Source organism: Ornithodoros turicata, chromosome 1 (genome assembly GCF_037126465.1).
Source record: "Ornithodoros turicata isolate Travis chromosome 1, ASM3712646v1, whole genome shotgun sequence".
NCBI lineage: Eukaryota > Metazoa > Arthropoda > Arachnida > Ixodida > Argasidae > Ornithodoros > Ornithodoros turicata.
In genome coordinates this window covers 163,507,668-163,528,964 of record NC_088201.1, presented here as the reverse complement: position 1 = coordinate 163,528,964, position 21,297 = coordinate 163,507,668, and the positions used below count along the sequence as shown (strand labels likewise).

The window sequence follows — 21,297 nt, the reverse complement described above, 5'->3', positions numbered from 1 at the left end:
CTCGACCGCATCTTAGCAGCGGACAGACTGACGAAAAAGAAGTCCAACTTTAGCCTGGATAAGCTGTATTGGGAAAGCAGTTCCGATCTAGAGGACGACGACGACGTGTAAATAAAAGTGGTGCATCCCTCTTCCAGTCTCAGTCTCTTCTTTTTCTGCGTGCAACATGTACACACGCAACATGTCTTCTCCCGAACCTTTTCGTTTCCGTCATCCTTTTCGCTGTATCTTAAGCGGGCGCTCCATGTGCGGCAAATCTACTTTCGTTGCGAACGTGCTGAGGAACCTGAATGACGTGGTGGACAAGCTTCCGTGACAAATATTCTACGTGCAGAAATATGCTTCGCCGAGCATGCAGGATGAATTTGGAAACTCCGTAAAATTTACCAAGGAGCTACCGCGAGAGTGGTACACGTCGCGCGCTACGCTGATCGTCGTCGACGATCACATGACCGACGCCGGTTCGTTGAAGGAGTTGACCGATCTTTTCATTCGGGGTCTCACCACGCCAACGCGTCGATCTTCTTACTCGTTCAAAACATATTTTTCGACAGTAGCCATTTTAGAACTATATCCTACAACGCCAGTTACATCGTCCTGTGGCGCACCGTGCGCAGCGTGCACCAGATGGAACATTTCAGGCAACAGCTATTTGGCAGAAAAAGATTGGGGTATTTTCTGGACGCATATAAACAAGCGATGTCGTCGCTCCACGCTTATTTACTCATGGATCTTCACAACTATATGCACTAGGATCACAGGTTGCGCAGCAATATCTTTCCGGGTGAACGTCAATATATCTACGCCACAAAATGAATCTCCGCTCTGACCTCACTTTACTCAAAGTACTCTCCACTCTACCCCCTCCACGTCGTCGCGACGTCTTGAGACGTTCTTCCTCGTCCGAGATGAAACACCTCTCCAAAATTTGCCTCAATGTATTGAATGGAAAGGTGGCTCTAGCTCCAGAGACGTTCGCGCGTTTGAAGAAGCACAAACGCTTCTTAGGACGGCTCGCCTACAAAAAGATTCACAAGAATCCACAACGTTTGAAGCGCTATCTGTCTGAGCAGCGAGGACAGGGCGTTCTTTCGTCAGTGATTCTCCTACTTTCCGCTGTGTTGAACCTTTTCGCCAATGGCCAAAAGAATTGAAGTGACCACCTCCTCCATCGGAAACGTTCTTCCCTCGAAGGAGAGTGATAACGTCAAAGTGAAACTCATACTGCAAGGACTGTATCGTATACCCAAGCAATACGGATTCGACCCCTACGACAATAAAAACAAGGCGTCCGACGCTACAAATGACTTTGACTATTCGCTCCTCTCTCCAGAGGTGGACGAAGAGGAAGAGGAAAGGGTCGTCTCGGAATTAAAGAAGGTTCTTTCCTGGGATCGCGAGGGTTATGTCTCCGTGTCGGGCAAGCCCACCAGGCACTCCTCCGTTTACGAACTCGTCAATTATTTGTTGCAACGTAGAACGGAAAAGAAACCTACCTGGTTCCCCAAGGTCTCAATACTATTGCGCCTGATTTCTCTACCCAAATCTCGCGAGCCTCGACAGCAGCAGCAGCAGCAGCAGGCCTCCATTGCGTGGACGACTTATGGAGGTATATGAGAAACCAGCGGGTGGTTTGGGGGCTGTCGACCGCTATAGAAAAGCGCGTCACTTGAGCAAAAAGAAGGCTCTCGCCATTCTCAGAAAGCTGGATGCCTACATGCTACACCACCCGGTCAGAAGACAGTTTAATATAGAGATGCATCATCATGCTCAAGATCAACGACGTGTGGCAAATGGACCTCACCGACTTTTCAACGGTGACTACCGCTACATTCTCGTGGCAATCGATTCCCTCTCCCGCTTTCTGCGCACCCTCTCGCTAACGACGAAGCGCCCCGCCGAAATGAAAAGGTCCATGATAAAACTTTTTCGGAGAGGTAATGCACCTACACACATCTTTTGCGACAGAGGAGGGGAATTCTACAACAAGACCGTCAAGGAGTACCTGTCACGAAAGAAGGTCCACATGTATTCCACCTTCTCTCCTGTAATCAAAGCATCGCAGGCTGAATGGGTGATACGCACTTTACGCGACAGAATAGTCCGCTATTTTAGAGTAACCAGAAAATACCACTTCGTTTCCGCGCTTCCCAAGATCGTACACGACTACAACAACACCAAACACAGGACTTTGGGAATCAGCCCGTCCGAAGTCACACCCGAAAACGAATTGAAGCTGTTCAACAAGATAAATGGGAAGCCCGTCATACCCTCCGTGAAAAAGAAGCTCAATGTGGGAGATAAAGTGAGGGTCCTACTACACAGAAAACGTTTTCATAAGAGCTCGGAAGGGAGTTGGTCGCCTCAGATTTTACCGTCTCCCGCCTGAAAGACACCTTGTGCACCACGAAGATTACCGAGGTAAAGAAGTGGACGGATCTTTCTACCCGGAAGAGGTACTCGTCGTAACCCGAGACGCCAATCAGCCTTGGCCAGTAACGAAAGTACTGAGAAAGAAGCAAGTGAACGGTCAGAGCTTCTCCTTCGTTAGCTGGTTTGGTTACGAGAAAGAACACGACAGTTGGGTTCCGAGCAGCGACGTGGTCAAGATTGGGAAATTACGTCAGACATCTACGTCCACCTGCTCTCGAACGCCAGTATGGATAAGTTTCCCTCGAATAAACTCAACGCCTTCACGGTAGCTTTCGATAGTCCGCTTCAGCTCTCGAATCGCTATAAAGTCGGCCTGATGGATCTCAGCATAAGCAACCATTTTTTAAATATCGGGTATGAAAGGCAAGATGCGAAAATCGAGGTTTCTTTCGAGGACACAGTGGAAGCCAGGAGAACTTTTCGTGTCACCTCAGATCTCGAGAGGGATTTGGGAAAAGCCCTTTCGGAATTTAACGTTTCTTTCGCGCACAATAAATCCCGATACGACTTCGTCTTACCCGTGGACGTGAAGGCCATGAAATTGGACCCTCGGCTCGCACAGGCGCTCGAAACCTCGCTAGCGTCCCGCAAAACAGGTCGTGGGTGAAGCCTCCCAAATTGAGCGAACGCGAAGCCACACCCATCTAATTGGAGCACGCTGCACCAGTCGCTTTCGGCGATGTCACTTTGAATTCAGAAGCCACGTCCCTACGTAACACACTCAACAAGTATTTCCAGGCGCACAAGCTGGATGCCTCGCTAGAATTCGCGGATAACGTTTACTCTCTGAAAACGCCGAAAGGGTTGCACTTGCCAGAACCCTTTGTCAAGCTGCTACATGTCACATCCGTCGAGGGACTTTGAGAAACGCTACGCGTCTCTCTCCCCGTAGCGCGTCAATTTTCTTTCACGATCAAGACAAAAATTCCTTTGCAAGTACAGCTGCCTCCCGGCTATTATGCGACGCCGCAAGCACTTCTGGATGCGATTAACCAGCGCGTAGGCGAACGCGCACGCTTCAGCTTCGACGGAACTGAACAGAAATGTAAAATTCGACTTTCCGAGGGCACCTCCACCTTAAGACTTTCCGAGTACCTGGCCATGCTTTTGGGCTTCGAATTGCGTACCGTGTTCACGGGGGAGGAGGAGGATGTCACGAGCTCCGTCGAGGTACTCCTGGAACCCCCGTTTCACAATATAATCGTCTACACGAATACCGTGGAACCCACGTACGTGGGGAGCGGGAAAAAAAATGATATTAAAAATACTACCCTTTTATTACGAGAAAGACGAGCACGTCGTCACCTACACGTTAGATAACATCCAGTATTTTAACCTGTCTACATTCGAAATTCCCTCAGTGACGATTGTTCTCGCGGACGAAACGGGAAGATGTTTACTGTTGCGGTCCAAAGGTAGAACAAATTTAACATTGCATTTCAAATATGTACCGTAATTCCCCCAAAATAATTCAAGTGTACACGGGACCCCTTTTCCAACGAGGGGGCGGTGTGTTGAGCAACATATCCAAGTTTATCGTTCCCATCTGGCGGCAAATAAAACCGATCGCCAAGAGAACTTTGAAGCACTTGGCGTGGAATTTGGCCGATGGCGAAAGAATATCGCGCGCAGTAACAAAGACGGCCATACCAATGGGGAGAGATGTGCTGGATTCCATGGAGGGCTTTGGAAACAACAACAACAATGGAAAGAAATGTCGCAAAAGACAACAAAAGGCGCCGACACACGACGCACCTGCAGGTATCTTTGGTACGCCCGCTAGGTCACACATCCGCTGCGCGCTCCGTCCATCATGACGTCAACGAAAGGAAAAATACAGAAGCAACGGTCACCGTATTGTCTTACGAGTGACGTGATGATATTCGAACCCCCTTTCATTCAATACGGCGTGGAAGATACTTGGTACCAACTCTTTTATCCGGTCAACGGGGTAAATAATTCCGTGATCGAATTTTCTATTCCTTATTTACAAAGGGCACACTTGGATCTCTACGGTATCTTCGTGTTGTTGGCGACGACGGGGAAGAAATGGACGAGAAAGATGTCGTTTTCCCAATAAACCATCTGTTGAGCAGCATGTTTAAGACGGTCACCGTTTATGCAAACAACAAGCTCGTCAGTTCCAACGAGTTGTACGCATACAGGAGTATTTTGAACGTCGTCCTTCATTCCACACCCCTGGCTCAAGCAACAGTACACGCGGCTGGACTCTATGTCGAGGACGACGAACATTTAAAGAACGATTACGACGTCTCGTCTCGCGGTCCGAAACAACGAAGGACAACGTTACGAAGCGACGAAGGGTGGGATATACTTGTGGCAGCCGACGAAGACTAAGTTGCCACCGCTACGCGCCGCGCAGCATGCGCTTCCCTGGCATTCTCTGCCAGTCAGTTCAGTCCTCTGGCAGCCACTGATCGCGCTGCCCAATAAACTGTGGCTTCCTACTTTGCTGCCTGCCTTTCTTCACCACACGCCCACAGTTTTTGGTGACCCGGTACTTGCAGCGTTCCATGGCGCACGTTCCCTCCACCGATGCATCAGCAGGCCCACCGCCTCCCACTGAGCCTCCCAACGCAGGTGCCACAGCGTCGTCGATCCATCACTACGCTATTCGCTTACCACCTTTCTGGAGCCACAACCCCACCGTGTGGTTTTTACAAGTCGAATGCCAGTTTGCGTTAAGCGGCATCACCTCCCAGCTGGCCAAGTTTCGGCATGTGGTGAGCGTCCTGCCCCAGGAAGTTGCCGCCCAGCTCATCGATGTTCTCGCCGCGCCCCCCCGCCGCAAACCCGTACGACGCTCTCAAGGCTGCCCTGCTCGAACGGACCACCGCCTCCGAGCGAAAGCGCTTCCAGGAGCTTTTGTCAGCCGAAGATCTGGGCGACCGCCGACCGACAGAACTCCTGCGTCACATGCAGAACCTTCTCGGAGAGCGAGCAGCAAGCTCGTTCGATGCAAGCTGCACGTTCGATGCAACGTTCGTTCGATGCACGTTCGTTCGATGCACGTTCGTTGCACGTTCGATGCAAGCTTCCTGAAGCAGCTGTTCCTACAACGACTCCCACCAACGGTCCAGATGATCCTCACGTCCACTTCAACACTCTCGCTTCCGGAATTGGCACTCCTGGCCGACAAAGTAATGGAGGTTGCCCTCCATTCCATCTCTGCAATTCCACCTGCGGCAATCACAAATCCTCCCATCCGTCCACACCCTCAGGCCTGTCCACCCACTGCTCTGCCGCCCGCGGACCCCATTGTCCAGCTCCGCGAGGATTTCGAGCGCCTATCTGCTATGGTGGCGTCCGCTGTTGCGCCGCGCAGCCCTCGACCGCGCCATCGTAGTCCACGGCGTTTCGGCTCCCGTTCATCCAGCCGCAGGCGTTCACCTCGACGTACTGCCGAAGACCCGCCTATCGGCCCGTGCTGGTACCACCAGCGCTTTGGTACCGAAGCCCGCCGCTGCACGAGGCCCTGTACCTGGTCGGGAAACGCGACCGGAGACCGGTAATGGCTGCGACCGTCTCCACCACGGCGAGCAGCCGCCTCTTCTACGTCGTTGACAGGGTGTCCCGTACCCGGTTTCTCGTCGACACCGGCGCCGACGTGAGCGTACTCCCTGCCTCTCCCGCGGACCGCCGCAGGTCGCCACTTTTCTACCTCACCGCTGTCAACGACACCGGCATACCAGTCTTCCGACAGCAGTCCGCCACGCTGAACCTCGGCCTTCGCCGAAATTTTCCGTGGCTGTTCCTCGTGGCTGGCGTCAAGCAGGCCATCCTGGGCGCGGATTTTCTTCACCGCTTCAATCTCGCTGTGGACGTTGCTCGCAAGCGTTTGGTCGACACCTGCACCCATCTGTCTGTCCAAGCCCTTTCCGTCGACGCCGTCTCCTGTGAACAAGGCGTGCCCATTTCTGCCTTATCCTCTCCTTACGCTGCCGTCATTAAGGAATTTCCATCTCTCACGCAACCACCCGACTAGAACCGACCCGTTATTCATGATGTCGTTCACTACATCGAAACGACAGGACCACCCATCTTCTCCCGCGCCCGTCCTCTTGCTCCTGAAAAGCTAAAGATCGCCCGATCAGAGTTCGACCATATGCTCTCCATCGGCGTCGCGAGACCATCCTCAAGCAATTGGTCCTCAGCGTTACATATGGTACCCAAAAAGACCGGCGACTGGCGGCCATGCGGGGACTACCGTGCCCTAAATCTCGTCACCTTGCCCGACCGATATCCTCTGCCCCGGTTGCAGGATTTCACGGTGAATTTGCACGGCACGCGCCTTTACAGCAAGATCGACCTCATGAAGGCGTACCACCAAATCCCCGTCGCAACCGAAGATATCCGGAAGACCGCTATAACAACCCCCTTCGGTCTATTCGAGTTCCCGCGTATGCCCTTCGGACTCCGCAACGCGGCTCAAACCTTTCAAAGGTTCATTGATTCCGTCGTCCGAGGCCTCCCATTCGTGTTCGCCTACATGGATGATTTACTCGTTGCGAGCACGAGTTCCGAAGAGCACGTTCAACACCTTCGACAGCTTTTCGCGCGCCTCGAGTCCCACGGCATCGTCGTGAACCTCCAGAAATGCGAATTCGGCGTCTCATCCATCGAGTTCCTCGGCCACACAGTCTCTCCCGCCGGCATCGCACCACTCGCCAACAAGGTCGATGCCATCACCAATTATCCGAAGCCTACATCCATCCGCCAGCTCCGCCGATTCCTGGGTCTGATTAATTTTTATCGGCGCTTCCTTCCACACTGCGCCGCCACCCTCCGCCCCCTGGAATTTCTCCTGGCCAAGACGACAGTACAATCAAGAACTTTCTCCTGGAATGCCGAAGCCGATGAAGCCTTCGCCAAGATCAAGGCCGATCTTGCGGCGTGCACCCTTTTGTTCCACCCGAAGCACGATGCTCCCACCTCACTGATGGTGGATGCTTCAGGAACAGCTGTTGGTGCAGTCCTCCAACAATGGATTGAAGACTCCTGGCGCCCGATCGCTTTCTTTTCAAAAGCCCTCAAACCTCCCGAACAACGGTACAGCACTTTCGGACGAGAGCTGATGGCCGCGTACCTTGCCGTGAAGCACTTTCGGCATTTCCTAGATGGTCGATCGTTCACTATCTTCACTGACCATAAGGCCCTCACGTATGCCTTCCGCTCTGCCAGCAGTCGCTACTCTCCCAGGGAAATTCGGCAACTGGCCTTCCTTGCGGAGATGTGTGCCGATATCCAGCACGTTAAAGGCACCCTGAACAGCCCGGCCGATGCTCTCAGCCGATTCCCGTCCCTGTCTGCCGTCTCCCAGCCCGTGTCTCACGCTGCCCTCGCCGCAGCCCAGGCTGACGACGACGAGCTGAAGCAGCTACGCCTCACTCAAAACACCTCCCTCCACCTCCAGGATTTTCCTGTCCCCGGCGAGCCGCTTACCATCTCCTGCGACCTATCAACTTCGCGCCCAAGACCTTTCGTTCCTGCCGCATTAAGGCGTCCCATCTTCGCCTCCATGCACGATCTCGCACATCCTGGGATACGCGCAACCCAGCGACTTATCGCAGACCGTTTCGTCTGGCCATCAATGAACCGTGACGTCCGCGATTGGGTCCGCGCCTGCCAATCCTGCCAGCGCTCAAAGGTCCACCGTCATACTTTCACACCCATCGGCAAGTTCGACATACCCGACATCCGCTTCGACCATGTTCACCTGGACATCGTCGGCCCCCTACCTCCATCGTCCGGGTACCGTTACCTACTCACTGCTGTGGACAGGTACACCAGGTGGCCCGAAGCTACGCCCATGGCGGACATGTCAGCCGAAACCGTGGCATCGGCCTTCCTATCATCCTGGGTGTCCCGTTTCGGCGTCCCGTCCCAGATCACCACTGACAGAGGGCGTCAGTTTGAGAGCAGCCTCTTCAACGCCTTCACAAAGCTGCTGGGCACCACCAGGCTCCGCACCACTTCATACCATCCTGCATCAAACGGCCTCGTCGTGCGCCTTCACCGACACCTCAAGACCGCGCTCATGGCTCGCGAGGACCGTGACCATTGGGTTAACCACTTACCCCTGGTGCTCCTGGGCATCCGTGCCGCCCTGAAGCCCGACCTAGGCTGCAGCTCCGCCGAACTTGTGTACGGGTCTGCTCTTCGGCTCCCCGCGGATTTCTTCGTCCCTCCACAACACCCGCCCGCCCCCGCGGAGTATCTCCAACGCCTCCAACGTTTCTTCGCCTCCCTTCGGCCGACCCCCACCCGTACGGACTCCTCGCGCAAGGTCCACGTCCCGCAGGAGCTTGCCACAGCGACACACGTCTTTCTCCGCACAGACGCCGTCCGTCGGGCGCTCACGCCTCCATATTCAGGGCCACACACCATCCTCAGCAGGGGCGAGAAGACTTTCCGCATTTCCATCCGTGGAAAGCCTGAAACCGTATCCGCTGATCGAGTCAAGCCTGCCTTCGTCGAATGCCCTACCATTGCGGCCTCCTCAGCTCCGGAAGACGCCTCCGACGCCCTACCACGGACACCTACACCCACGTCGCCACCCTCCACATTCGCTCCGCCTGTCCCCTCTCCTAAACGGGTGCACTGGTCGGACAGCCCTTGTCTGTCTCTAGCGGGGGGGCCTTGTGGCAGCCGACGAAGACTAAGTTGCCACCGCTACGCGCCGCGCGGCATGCGCTTCCCTGGCATTCTCTGCCAGTCAGTTCAGTCCTCTGGCAGCCACTGATCGCGCTGCCCAATAAACTGTGGCTTCCTACTTTGCTGCCTGCCTTTCTTCACCACACGCCCACATACTTTAACCTGGTCGGTCAGATCAATACCGACCTGTTTCAACACCGCGCATGATGGTACCTGCCGTCGAGATTCGCGTCGTTTTCCTCTTAAACAACGACGAATTTAAACTCATATCGGTCCCAACGACATGAAAACGTACAATTACGAGGGGGACATTAAAGAAATGACGTTACACTTGAAAAAGGTGACGCTGGCACCTTCCCTGTTTTTGGATTACGAGCGGCGGCTTCAGACCACGCCGGCCATCTACGTGTTACGTGGATTGGAAACCAAGGTGCGGAGCTTGAGTGCCGGCAGCTTGGACGCTGACTTTGAAAACGTTTACCCCGAAAGGGTACCTTCCAAATTATGCGTTGCCCTGCTCGCCACGTCCAACTTTCTCGGCGACAACCAATCGAACCCCTACAAATTCCGCCATTACGACCTGTCTCATTCGATGCTCTCCGTGCACGGTCAGCAAGTGCGAGCCGAGTACGACTTTAAAAACGACCTCCTCAAAATTCCCTACTTTAACTTCTTGCAAGAACTGGGTGAAAAACATTTCAAGTATAGCTACGAGCGATTTAAAACGAACGGGTTCCGTCTCTACTTCAACTTGGACGTGGACAAGTGTTCTTCTCCTTCGCATTTGAACGAGTGGCGAAAAAGAAACGTTCGCCTGCAATTACGCTTCGCTAAAGCCCTTCCACACGCGGTCACCGTCCTCTTGATTTCCGAGTGTCCCAAGCTGAAGTGCGTCGACAAGGACCGTACGGTCACCTTCCCATAGAAAAGATGTACGAGAGCGACATCTTGGAACTCGTGTCCCTTAACCCCCTCGCTTCCTCCATGCTGAGAGGCATTTGCGCTTCCGACGAAGCCTTCGTTTTACGCAAGCCCGGCTATATAATCATCAATACGGAAGAGCGAAGAAGCGCGGGCAGCACTGGGTGCTCTACGTGAAAAGCTACGACGGGTCTGCCGGTCTGCCGTGTTTTTCGACAGCTACGGACTTCGCCCCATCGAAGCAAACCTTCGAAGGACTTTACCTGCAGTGGACGAGTATAACGACAAGTGTATTCAATCACCTTTTTCGCCTTACTGCGGGCTTTTTTGTATCTACGTAGCCACGCGCATGTCGAAACACTACAGCTTGAAAAATTGTGTATCCATGTTCTCCTGTAACCTCGAAGAGAATGACGAAACAATAAAACGTCTCCTCGTGAGCGAACTCGTTTCGTAAAAGAGTCTATTTTTTACGACATACACAAGACGCTTGCGAGACGATCTTCCAACGTGCTGACCCGACGCTCGTCGTCGCTGGTCACCGTGACGTCGAGGGATGTGTGGAGAAGCCAGTAGCGACGGACGATAGGTCGGTTGAAATCCGCGTTGATGAGACACGGGTCGACTGTCTCTCCTCGTCTATACTTTTCCAACAGCTCGAGCTTGTAATCTACGAAACGCATCATTTTCTTTGCAATCTTCCCACTGACGGTGAACAGACGTAAGGGTATCGTCTTGAGAATCGAGCGAAAGTCTCTCTCGCAGCTATCGCCATGAATATAATCGCGTAATCGCAGCAAGTCCCGATACATTCGCGTTTGCACAAAGGTTGCAAACCTCTGCTCGGGCGTCATGACTGAGACGGAATGAGAGTATATATACACACAAACTTTTTTATTTATCGTGAAAGGTTACACATGAATTAGGCTCCAGCTTTGGTTTCGTAGCCGGGAAGACAGCTCAAATACCGACGAAGGCTCCAGTCTAACCAATGCATGGGGTTTCTCGACCAGAGTCCACCGCAACGACAGGTGGTCAGCTGATCGCCGATCCGCAAAAAGGAGGTCTTCGGAGGAGGCTTGAAGGTTAGGACCAGGGGTAGATCTCCCGTCAGTAGCCATTCGTAATCTGCACGAAAGGAGCGTGAGAAACACGTGTTTTTTTTATCTTAAACACACGTACAATCTTCTTCAGTGATGGTCCATCTTCTCCATCTTTCTTCAATAGTCGAAGTCCTTCGCAACGTACGTCGAACGGTACCGTCCGACAGCCGAGAAACGGGCAAATCAATCGGTCCGTCCAATGCTTTTGCTCTGAAAAAATGTGAACGATTATAGAACGTATTAAAAATAACGAGGAGGCGTACCTTTGGGCCACAATCCACCGCAGTTGGTGCAGAAGAAGCGGGCGCTACCAATCTCCCGAAATATGGGAGGCGGGAAAAAACGGACTTCACGCGCAACAAAAGTATTGTAAACTGGAAACGAAACACTTCAAACATTTCGGCGATGATGACGACATGGGTATTACTTACGAGGATCTACCAAGCTGATCATGATGACACGAGAATGACGATCAAACGTTTGCTTCGATAGTTATAATAAAGCTTTTCCTCTCACTCTCTATGACGTCATTGAACGTGTTTGGACGTGTTCAGACACGGGCGGCGAACCGTCGAAGTCGCCCCTGGACACACTAGTTCCTCTCTCTCTCTCTCCCTCTTTATGACGTCATTAAACGTGTGAACATATTTGCACTTGTGTAGACACGAGCCCTGCGATAAGAAAAACGTCACGCAGCACGAATTAGACTAGTGGTTAGTGTGTCGCGTCTAGTGTAGGAGGTTCCTGGGTTCGAATCCCACACTGGATCTTCTCGTCGTCATATACAAGACGTCCCAGAGTGTTAGTTAGACATTAGTGTAATGTTTTATTCAACGTCGATGGTATCGTTGTCATATGCGACATCACAAAAAGGCGCGAAAGACGGAAGGCGGGGTGGTCAAAGTACAGACGACACCGTCGCAATGCGAGGAGGAGGAGAGCGATGTAGCGACTATAAAAGGTGCTCTGGTTCTACGACGAATGATCGAAAGCCCACGAGGGGCATCCATCCACGACGTGTGTCGTTTCGTGGACCACAATGTAAGTTGACCGATTCTGCTGTGTGAGTGTATTCTATGTATGGCATTGTTTTTCAGGAAGCGATAGCCGCTGTCTCCGCATGACACTGAACACACAGGGACTCATCCCAACCTCTCTCATCATCATCAATCTCAAGCGTTCCTCAACTGAAGGGAAAAGTGGGCATTGTGTCATGAGGGGGAATCTCGTACTGATTTTGTTTGACCGCAGTGCCACGCTGTCTCGTATGTCAGTACGACCCCATCGATGCCATGCTCGTGGCCGTAGAAAGAGAGCACGAAGCTAGAATAGAGAATCTCGGTAACACTCCAGTCGTCCTTTCAGATGACGACGACGACAGAGTCAGTAGCCGCGTTTACCTGGACACATAGGTCGACTAAACGTGTTAGTCGACTTTTCTCGCGCAGTCGACTTGTACTGGTTTACATGTGGGAAGCTAGGGCGACTGGAAAAATCCCACACGCCAAGAGTCTTACGAGCGACTTATCCGATAGTAGCGCCCTCCTCAAGTCCGACAACAAAACATTCAACGGTGAAATGTTAAAATGTTACAGAACAGCGAAATATGTGCTTTCATCATATGCTACTTGTGGGCCAATTATTGTCGACTTTCCCACTGATAACATGTGTTGTATTATTGCGCACAACCGAAGCGCGTTGTGTTGATATCTCTGGAGAGTCTGGCAACAACTAACTAGAGAATCGTAAACTGAAAGCTGAAACGACTGAAACCACGGCACCGGCGTTCACGTGTTCACCTAGGAGTGGTACGTTTTTGTCATGCTCCTGATGAACCAAGAGAGGTTTTTTTCCGCGCTTATGTTCTACTGCTCACAAGATATGCTGCCACGGTGATGGACGTGCTTCAGCATCACACTGAAGCTCAGCTTCCTATAATCATGTGTGAAGAGGAGCAGCTATTGGCGACACCTGCGTGGACACTTGCGGAGTGGGCGCTAATGCACGGTACGAATGTATACCTTTCTCACTTGAATGCATCTGTCAACTTTTGTGCGCGTTTGTAATCTATTTTTAGAGGCATATTCCACTGTAGGGAACTTACAAAAATCGGACATGAACGGAACGGGATCGTGGAGCATATTTCCTTTTGAGAAAACTCCAAGAAATGTAGTGTACAAAGGTAGCTTTTTTTCATACATGTGTACCGTTCGTGATGTAGTGGAAGATCCAATTGTATTGTACATGCAGCAAGGAGGGATACATGAACGCACGCCTTAGTAAGCACGCTAGCTCAGTGGATCCCAATATGTGAATGTAGAAAAATTACTAACTTACACTACATTAGCTAAATGCTTAGAGTCGCTCTTACACGTTTACTAACAGGCTGCCTCTTTCACAGGCTTGCAGGCTACAGGTCACACAGAGCGTCGGATATGGATGCGTTAAAGGTCCGACTCCTGGTGGGAGAACATGGTATTGAATGGCGACCCTTCGGACTGGACAGAGAACTTCAGGATGTCACGCCGGACATTTGTAAAACTAGTGTCACTTGTGCGGCCACACATGTCCCCAGCAGATAACTGTGTCCGAACACCAGTACCTGTAGACAAACGAGTAGCAATTGCTGTATACAAGATCGCAAGTTGTGGGGAATCACGGTGCCCTGCTTCTCTCTTTGGAGTGCACAAATCAACAGTCCACAACTGCCTCTATCGGTTCTGTAACACGATGACAACACATTTCCTAAGCCAGTTGATCACTATGCCAAAATGTGACGAAGCAAAACTCATAGCGCAACGTTTCCTGGAAAAGTGTGGAATACCTCAGGTTATAGGCAGCATTCATGGCACACATATTCATATTTTCCCACCATCTGCCGGATACAGGGATTATGTGAATCGAAAGGGATGGACATCGATAGTACTACAAGCTTCTGTAGATGACGCAATGCGGTGTGTATTGTCTTAATTTTATGGTATTCTGTAAAGCTGATGTGGAACCTCATTCATAGCCATCAAATAGTATGGTTGTTACGGGATGTTATGTTAACAAAAAAAAATGTAATTATCCTGTCACCAGATTTCGCAACATCAGCTGCATCCTGCCTGGTTCCTCTCATGACGCTTCAGCACTTAAGGCTTCAAAGTTGTACAACAACGCCCATGAACTGATACCTCAGGTACTTAGCCAGTTATGCATAAATGTGTGTTCACTGAAACCGCACCCCTTCGTTTCACAGGGCAATATAGTGATTAATGGGACGCCTGTACCTTTTCTAATACTTGCAGACCCTGCGTACCCTCTACTGCCATGGCTTATAAAACCATTCATACATAACAGTAGAATTACACAAGAGCAGGTAAGAGTATGTACACCGATTGAAATTTGCCCATGTTGGAGTATTTCCTCTGTTTGTTGGGCACTCATTTTTTGTCCTTATTTGGACAGGTTTACTTCAATGAATGCCTCAGCTCCGTGAGGGTTGTCGTCGAACATGCATTTGGTCGGCTCAAGAGCCGCTGGCGCATCCTCCTCAAACGCACTGATGTGTACTACAAGTTTGTCCCAACTCTTGTTGCTACAGCGTGCATGTTGCACAACTTCTGTGAGGAAAACAACGAAAGAATTAACCCAAGATCAGCAAGGCTGACCGATTATTGACAACATCCCCCATAGGAGTTACATGCACATGCATGTGTTCACAACAGGTGGGCAACAGATAATCACACTTGTCAACAAATGTTCCCACAACCAACGAGGCAAGCTCAAGTGGGTTCCAAGGATGAATGTATCCGGAACGTATTATGTTCCTACGTTGCTGCAAGGCGTGCACACTGATTGTAATCCCTGTAAGTATGTTTGTGATTACAAGAGAAAATGTTATATCCTAAATTGTGTAAAACAACCACCTCTGCCTACACGTCCAACACGGAATGAACCACATTCCCCGTTCCCCTCGAGACACCGCCCTTCTTCATGGGTTAAACAGGTGGAGTACGCAGTAATTGGTTAGTTGATCGAATGCAGTACAAGGAATGGTCACAATGCACTGCGATTGTGAAAAAATTAACACACAACCCGTGCATCATTTTGGGCATCCAGTATATTTAGCAAATACATTTTTCATAAACATATCCACCAGTGCGCCTAAAAGCAAACAAATATCATATTTTACAGGATTTTAACAACCGAGGCCCTCCAGTGGTGCTCTACACCACTATAAAAGTGCGAAAGCATTGGAAGTTACAGGGGAACAAAAGATTGAATAACATAAATAAAAATAATGATAAATATTTGCAGTGACTAATGTTGGCTAAATGAAATGCAAGTGAGTATATGTAGGTGCTTAACATCACAGACACTGTAATGCATTATGACTGCACACAGGGCGTTTCAAAACATTGGGCTGGGTAAACAAAATGACCATGTCGCTCCACCAGCACAATCACTTTAGCAGCGCAATCCTAAAACCAGAAGCCCAGTCATGGGAATCCTCTTGGCTGCCGCTCTGTTTGTGGAGCATATGATGATGGTGGTGCAAACTGTGCATTTGATGGGAACAGTGGAAATAGAGGTGATCGTGGTAATGTTGCAGCAACACTTGCACCTTGCTATGTGTCTTGCGTCGAATTCATATACATTTGTAGTAACGATAACTGTTGATGATGAAATGCTGTTATCATCTGCCTGAAGTTTTGAATAAACTCTCCATTGAGGTCTGCCATGACCTGCCTAAAGTGATCACATTCCTTTTGGAGGAGTACGACTTGTCGTTCGTGTGCCATTTCAGCCCTTTGTGCAGCTGCTTTCTCTCCCCTCTCTGCTGATTGCTGTAGTAGTTTCTCCAGGTCCTCAAGGCGAGCATCTCGACTCTTTCGCTTCCTTTGGTGGTGCATTTGCTCATGTTCTGTGAAAAATTAGAACGACAGTTCCCCTTCACCATTCTCGCATTATTTCTTGCTAAACAGGCACCTTACCCTCAGGATCAGGCGAAGGGAGGTCATCTTCACGGCTATTGCTTTGGCTGTCAAGTTCAACCTCACTGGCAGCAGGAGCTACAAGAAAATTTTGAATCATCAGCTTCAGCAAAAGCCTGTGGAAGCTACAAACAAGAAACTCACTCCCTTACTAAGCACATGTTTCATGTTGGACAAAACTGAGTGTTTGAAAATGTTTAAAATATAACAACCTATGCACAATTTTGTACTTTCTTTTATACTCATACTATTTGTGCTGTAACACCATTATTATTGTTCTTGATAGCTGGAATGCCAATGCGAGCGAAATCTATGTTCACCTATTATATACGCCTCAGTTTTCTCTTTTTTTCCTTTCTTTTGTTTCTCTCTCTTTTCTAGCTGTGTAGATAGGCAGGCATATTTTTTTCTTGATGTATTTTGTTTCACTAAACCTGCAGAGCTGTAACATGTTTGGATAAAAAGCATCTTGAAAAGTCTATGTACTGTGTCAAGTACTGCAGTCAATGGAACACAGCTTATGAAGAATTTGATATAGGTGGAGATCAGGTACCACCGAACTGAATGCACACACCTCCATTTTCATCATCACTTGCAGAAATCATGGCACTGTCAACACCACACTCGAATGCCGTGGACCTTGGTGTCCCATGCAGAATTGCATCCATCTTCGAAAACCACTTCCATGTTGAAGGAGCCTGCCCACTTCTGCTCTGTTTCAGTTTTTCCTCAGGAGGAATACAAGAACTGTTACAACATATACAGTGTGCTGTTGACCACGGAATAACCACAAATGTCAGTAAGAAGGACACACGATAATATAAAAGACATGCATGCGTGCGTGCGTGCCAAGAAAGAACATCTACACACAAAAATAGTGTGCTTTTTTTTTCGTGCATGGATGAATTCTTCTGGAGCGTTTAACATGATCAAAGCGTTAGCATTATACGCTTCGTACTAATCGACACCACGAACTAAACTTACCCACCATGTTTACAGCTGCAGGCCGGGATTATCAATCGCAGGCCGGGTTATTTTTGGAAGTGATTTGCAGCAAGCTCCAGTGAGTTTTTAGAAACACAGGAATGGACTGCATCAGAACAGAACCCATTCTGAATTTTGAAATCACATTACATGTTACTTTTTTTATAACAAGCAAACATACGCACCTAAAACCTACGATTAACATATCGATGCCAGGAATCTGGACATGGTAAGCAATACGAATACACTATGTTCACAAAGGAACCCGACACATTCATTACATGATACCGTACAAGTTTTTTGTCCTGTCACATGCTAAACCATCGCGATGATATTGTCACAATATGACAACGCTTACCTCGTTATATTTCTGCTTAAGGTTCTTCCAGTGAGCTCTGATCTGCGTTCAGGTGAACGAATCGTGCCCTATTTCTTTCATTCGTTGTTCGACGTTTTGGAATATTTCTTTGTTTCTCTGGCGTTTGGAGTCAAGCTGTGATGCAATATTCATTTCCTGGATGATACACAGCATGAAGGTCGTGCTCTCTTCATTCCAAATGCACCTTTGCTGGTTGCGAGGAGCTCCCGTTTCCGCCATGTTGCTTCTTGCGAAGGGCACGTGACTCGCGGAGAGGAAGTGACGTAGCGGGTACGACTTGCAAAGTCGTCTTTGCCGGTTTACATGGCAGATGGCAGTCGACAGCTGTCGCCTAAACTACGCTACGTTGTCGATTGAGCGACGTTCAATCGACGGCTTATTTAAGTCGTCTTGCAACCGTTTACATGCAAGCCGTATGTCGCCTTCTGTGGCTAAGTCGCCTTCTACAACCTCCATATGTAAACGCAACTCGTAGTCCGCCTTTCGTAATACCTGAAACGGACGACGACGAGCCCCTAGATGGACATGACAATGCAGACGAATTGCTCATGTGGGAAGGGGATCAGTCGTATGCAGATTTCATTCCGATGCAAGCCCAGAATTTCAAAACGAAGCTGAGCCTGTCCAGGGTCGTAGAATCGTTGAATTACGAGAACACGTCGTAGAGAATCATTCCTCCGTCACGGAGAGACGATTCCTTCCTTTTTTTGTCACAGATGAGGCATTTGACGGAACGGCTACTAGGTACACGCTTCTCTGTTCCCCGCACGACGACAACGTCGACGATTTGCGACTTTATCTACCGAGCATAGCTTCAGTAATCACGCGCGTCCTCGAAGCTTATCCCATGCCTTTCAAATTTTGTCTGTGCTCGAAAGCGCTCATGAATAAGGACGGAGCAGATGGGTTGACTTTTCATCTCCTTCACGTGAACCTTCACATGAGAGTGGTTCATAACCGCCAAGAAATCGAAGGCACGATAAATGCTGCCATCGCAGAGTGTTCGCAACGCGTAGAAAACTATGCGAGAGAAGGATCTGGTTTCACCTCAAACGACGTCCAATGTGTCGACTTAAAACTAACGCGCTTAAAACCGAAGCGGATTGGGTGCACGATCGAGCTTCCCGTAATGTTGAAGAGAAAAACAAAGACTCTCACAAACATCAAACTTCCACCGAATCACGAAAACGAGTGTTTCAAGTATAGCGTGCTGGCACTCTTGCATCCTTTGAGGAACAACCCAAACGATTATGTCAGATACCACAAATACATTAATCCTTCGAATCCGGAGACGCGTGTAACGTACTGGCCGCCCTGCTTTCCAGTCACTTACGAAGACATTCCCCTGTGGGTGAGAAAAAACAAAATCTCCGTGTCCATCTACGTGTTCGACGAGCAGACGAGTTCGATATCTACCGGGCGGATTCCCTGCACGCTCTATCAGGATAAAGTCCACCTGCTCGAGGTTAGGGAGCATTTCTATGGAATCAGAAAATTTAGCACTTTCATGGGACGAGGTGACTATTTTTATTGTGAGAAATGCACGAGCGGTTATAGGACGAGATGGGCGTTGGAGCAGCACGAACGTTTGTGTCGAGACGTAAACGAAGTAATTCTCGAAATGCCAAAAGCGGATGAGAGCGTCTCCTTCACCAAGATACAGTACATGCATCCCTACCCCTATTTTGCGGTGTTGGACACGGAAAGCATACTGGAAAAGGATGCACTCGTTAAGGACGCCTCGAGTGTGCAGAGGATGAGCTCGTATAGCATCGTGCTAGTGAGAAGTTGTGATGGGAAAATAATGGGCGTAGATGGCTATTTGGGACCTAACGCGGCAGAAAAATTCTTGCTCGCACTGAAGGGATTTAGCGAACCAATCGATAGGCTGAACCGTCTTCCCTCACCGTTGGTCATGAGTGTAGTAGACCTCGTTCGACACGAGTGCGCGAATGTGCACGCACTGCAAATTTTGCGGGTGCGAATTTAACCGACATACGCGGAAGGTGTCGCATCACGACCACACCCGTTTCGTAGATCCCTGTTCCTCCAATTTTGTTGCGACGCTGTGTCATACGTGTAACCTTACGTGTCGTAACATCAAATAACTCGTCGTGTCCGTGTACAACCTGCAGTACGATTTGAGCTCCCTTCTCCGCCACATGCATGTTCTAAATATGGGAGAACCGTGGATCTTAGCGTCTACCACAGAAAAAATACGAGGCTTCAATATTGGCGAGCTCCATTTCTGCGATACCACGCAGTTTTTCAACCTCTCGTTGTCTAACCTGGTAGAAACGCTCCTCTCCAGCGGTGGCGAGAGTGCGTTTCATTGCACCCGTCAAATGTTTGGTGACCGTTTCCGTCGCCTTCTCAGGAAGGGAATTTACCCGTACACCTTCGTCGAGAGTTTCGAAACCTACAATTTGCCCGCACTACCGCCAAAGGAAGCTTTCAAAAGTGACCTGAACGACCAGGAGATCACGGACGAGGACTATCAGTACGCCCTCGAGATTTTCGAATTGCTCGAATATAAGGACCTAGGAGATTACACGCGTCTCTACGTCACGCTCGACACCTGTCACCTGTGCGACATCGCGCTGTATTTCAGAAAGATTGCGCTAGAGACGGATGGGATAGATATCTTACGCACCGTGTCCCTCGCCAGTTACGCGCTCTGAAGCTCACCAATGTCAAACTCGAGCTCATAAGCGACCAAGAGATGTACGAAACGATCGAGAAGGGAATCAGGGGAGGCATTTGTAACAGCTTCCACAGATACTGTCGGGATAATCACGAGGGGTGCGACGATTACGACCCCCAGAAAGAAAATACTTTTATCCAGTATCTCGACGTCAACAGTTTGTACCCGTACGCGATGACTTTCCATCTCCCGACAGGTGCTTTTGAATGGGTCGATCCTTCGAGGTGGAGCGAGATCGATTTTCTTAACATTCCTCACGATTCGGAAGTGGGTTATGTCTACGTAGTAGACTTGTCTTATGCCGAAGAACTGCACGCGCTCACCAGGGATTTTCCCCTGGCACCCGAACACAGGTGCGTGGACGAGAACGAACTGTCCGCCTACCAGCAGCACTTGAAAGATGCGTTGGCGCTGAACTCCCCTCCCACAAAAAAACTCTTGCTGACGTGTTACAACAAAAAACGCTACGTCGTTCATTATGCATTGCTCGCACTGTACGTGAGGTTGGGCATGAAAATAAAATGTGTTCACAGCATCATCTCGTTCCGGCAAGACAACTTTTTGCGACCCTTCGTGCAGAGGAACGTCGCGTTGAGGAATGCTGCGTCTACGATATGCGAGCGACTTCTGTACAGAACCATGTCGAACAGTATGTTCGGTAAGACGATACAAAATGTGAGACGCATGAAAAACTTTGCCCTAGCCTACGACAAAGAAACCGCGCTCCGAAAAGCTAGCTCCCTCGACTGCCAGCATTTTCTCATTATGAGCGACACGTGCATCTTATACGAGATGAAACAGCGTCGCATCAAATGCACGCACCCCCTTTACAGGGGCTTTGCCATTCTAGAAATATCAAAAGTCCGAATCAGCAGCTTCATCTACGAGTCTCTCTTTTGTCGCTTCACGTGTCCAGTGCAATTGATCCATAGCGATACGGGCAGCATATTTTTTTCTCTCACGTGTGAAAGCCTCGAAGAGCAGCTGATGAAAATTGAGAGTGAGCTAGATCTGTCCTCCTATCCACCGGACCACCCGCTTTTCAACGACGAGCATGCGAACCAGATGGGGTACTTCAAAGACGAGACGGGAGGTGGTGTTATTCAGGAAGTCGTATCC

At 49.8% G+C, this 21,297-nt stretch overlaps 1 protein-coding gene across 1 annotated transcript; it reads left to right on the top strand.

The window, feature by feature from the left end:
* Positions 1-4,967: 4,967 nt before the first annotated feature.
* Positions 4,968-5,966, top strand: LOC135388657 (uncharacterized). The gene has a single exon (XM_064618349.1). It carries the CDS (start codon positions 4,968-4,970, stop codon positions 5,964-5,966), a length of 999 nt encoding a protein of 332 aa, XP_064474419.1.
* Positions 5,967-21,297: the final 15,331 nt, after the last annotated feature.

Excerpts from the sequence above, each read along its gene's own strand:
- LOC135388657 (XM_064618349.1), top strand. The coding sequence starts at position 4,968 with ATGGCGCACGTTCCCTCCACCGATGCATCAGCAGGCCCACCGCCTCCC.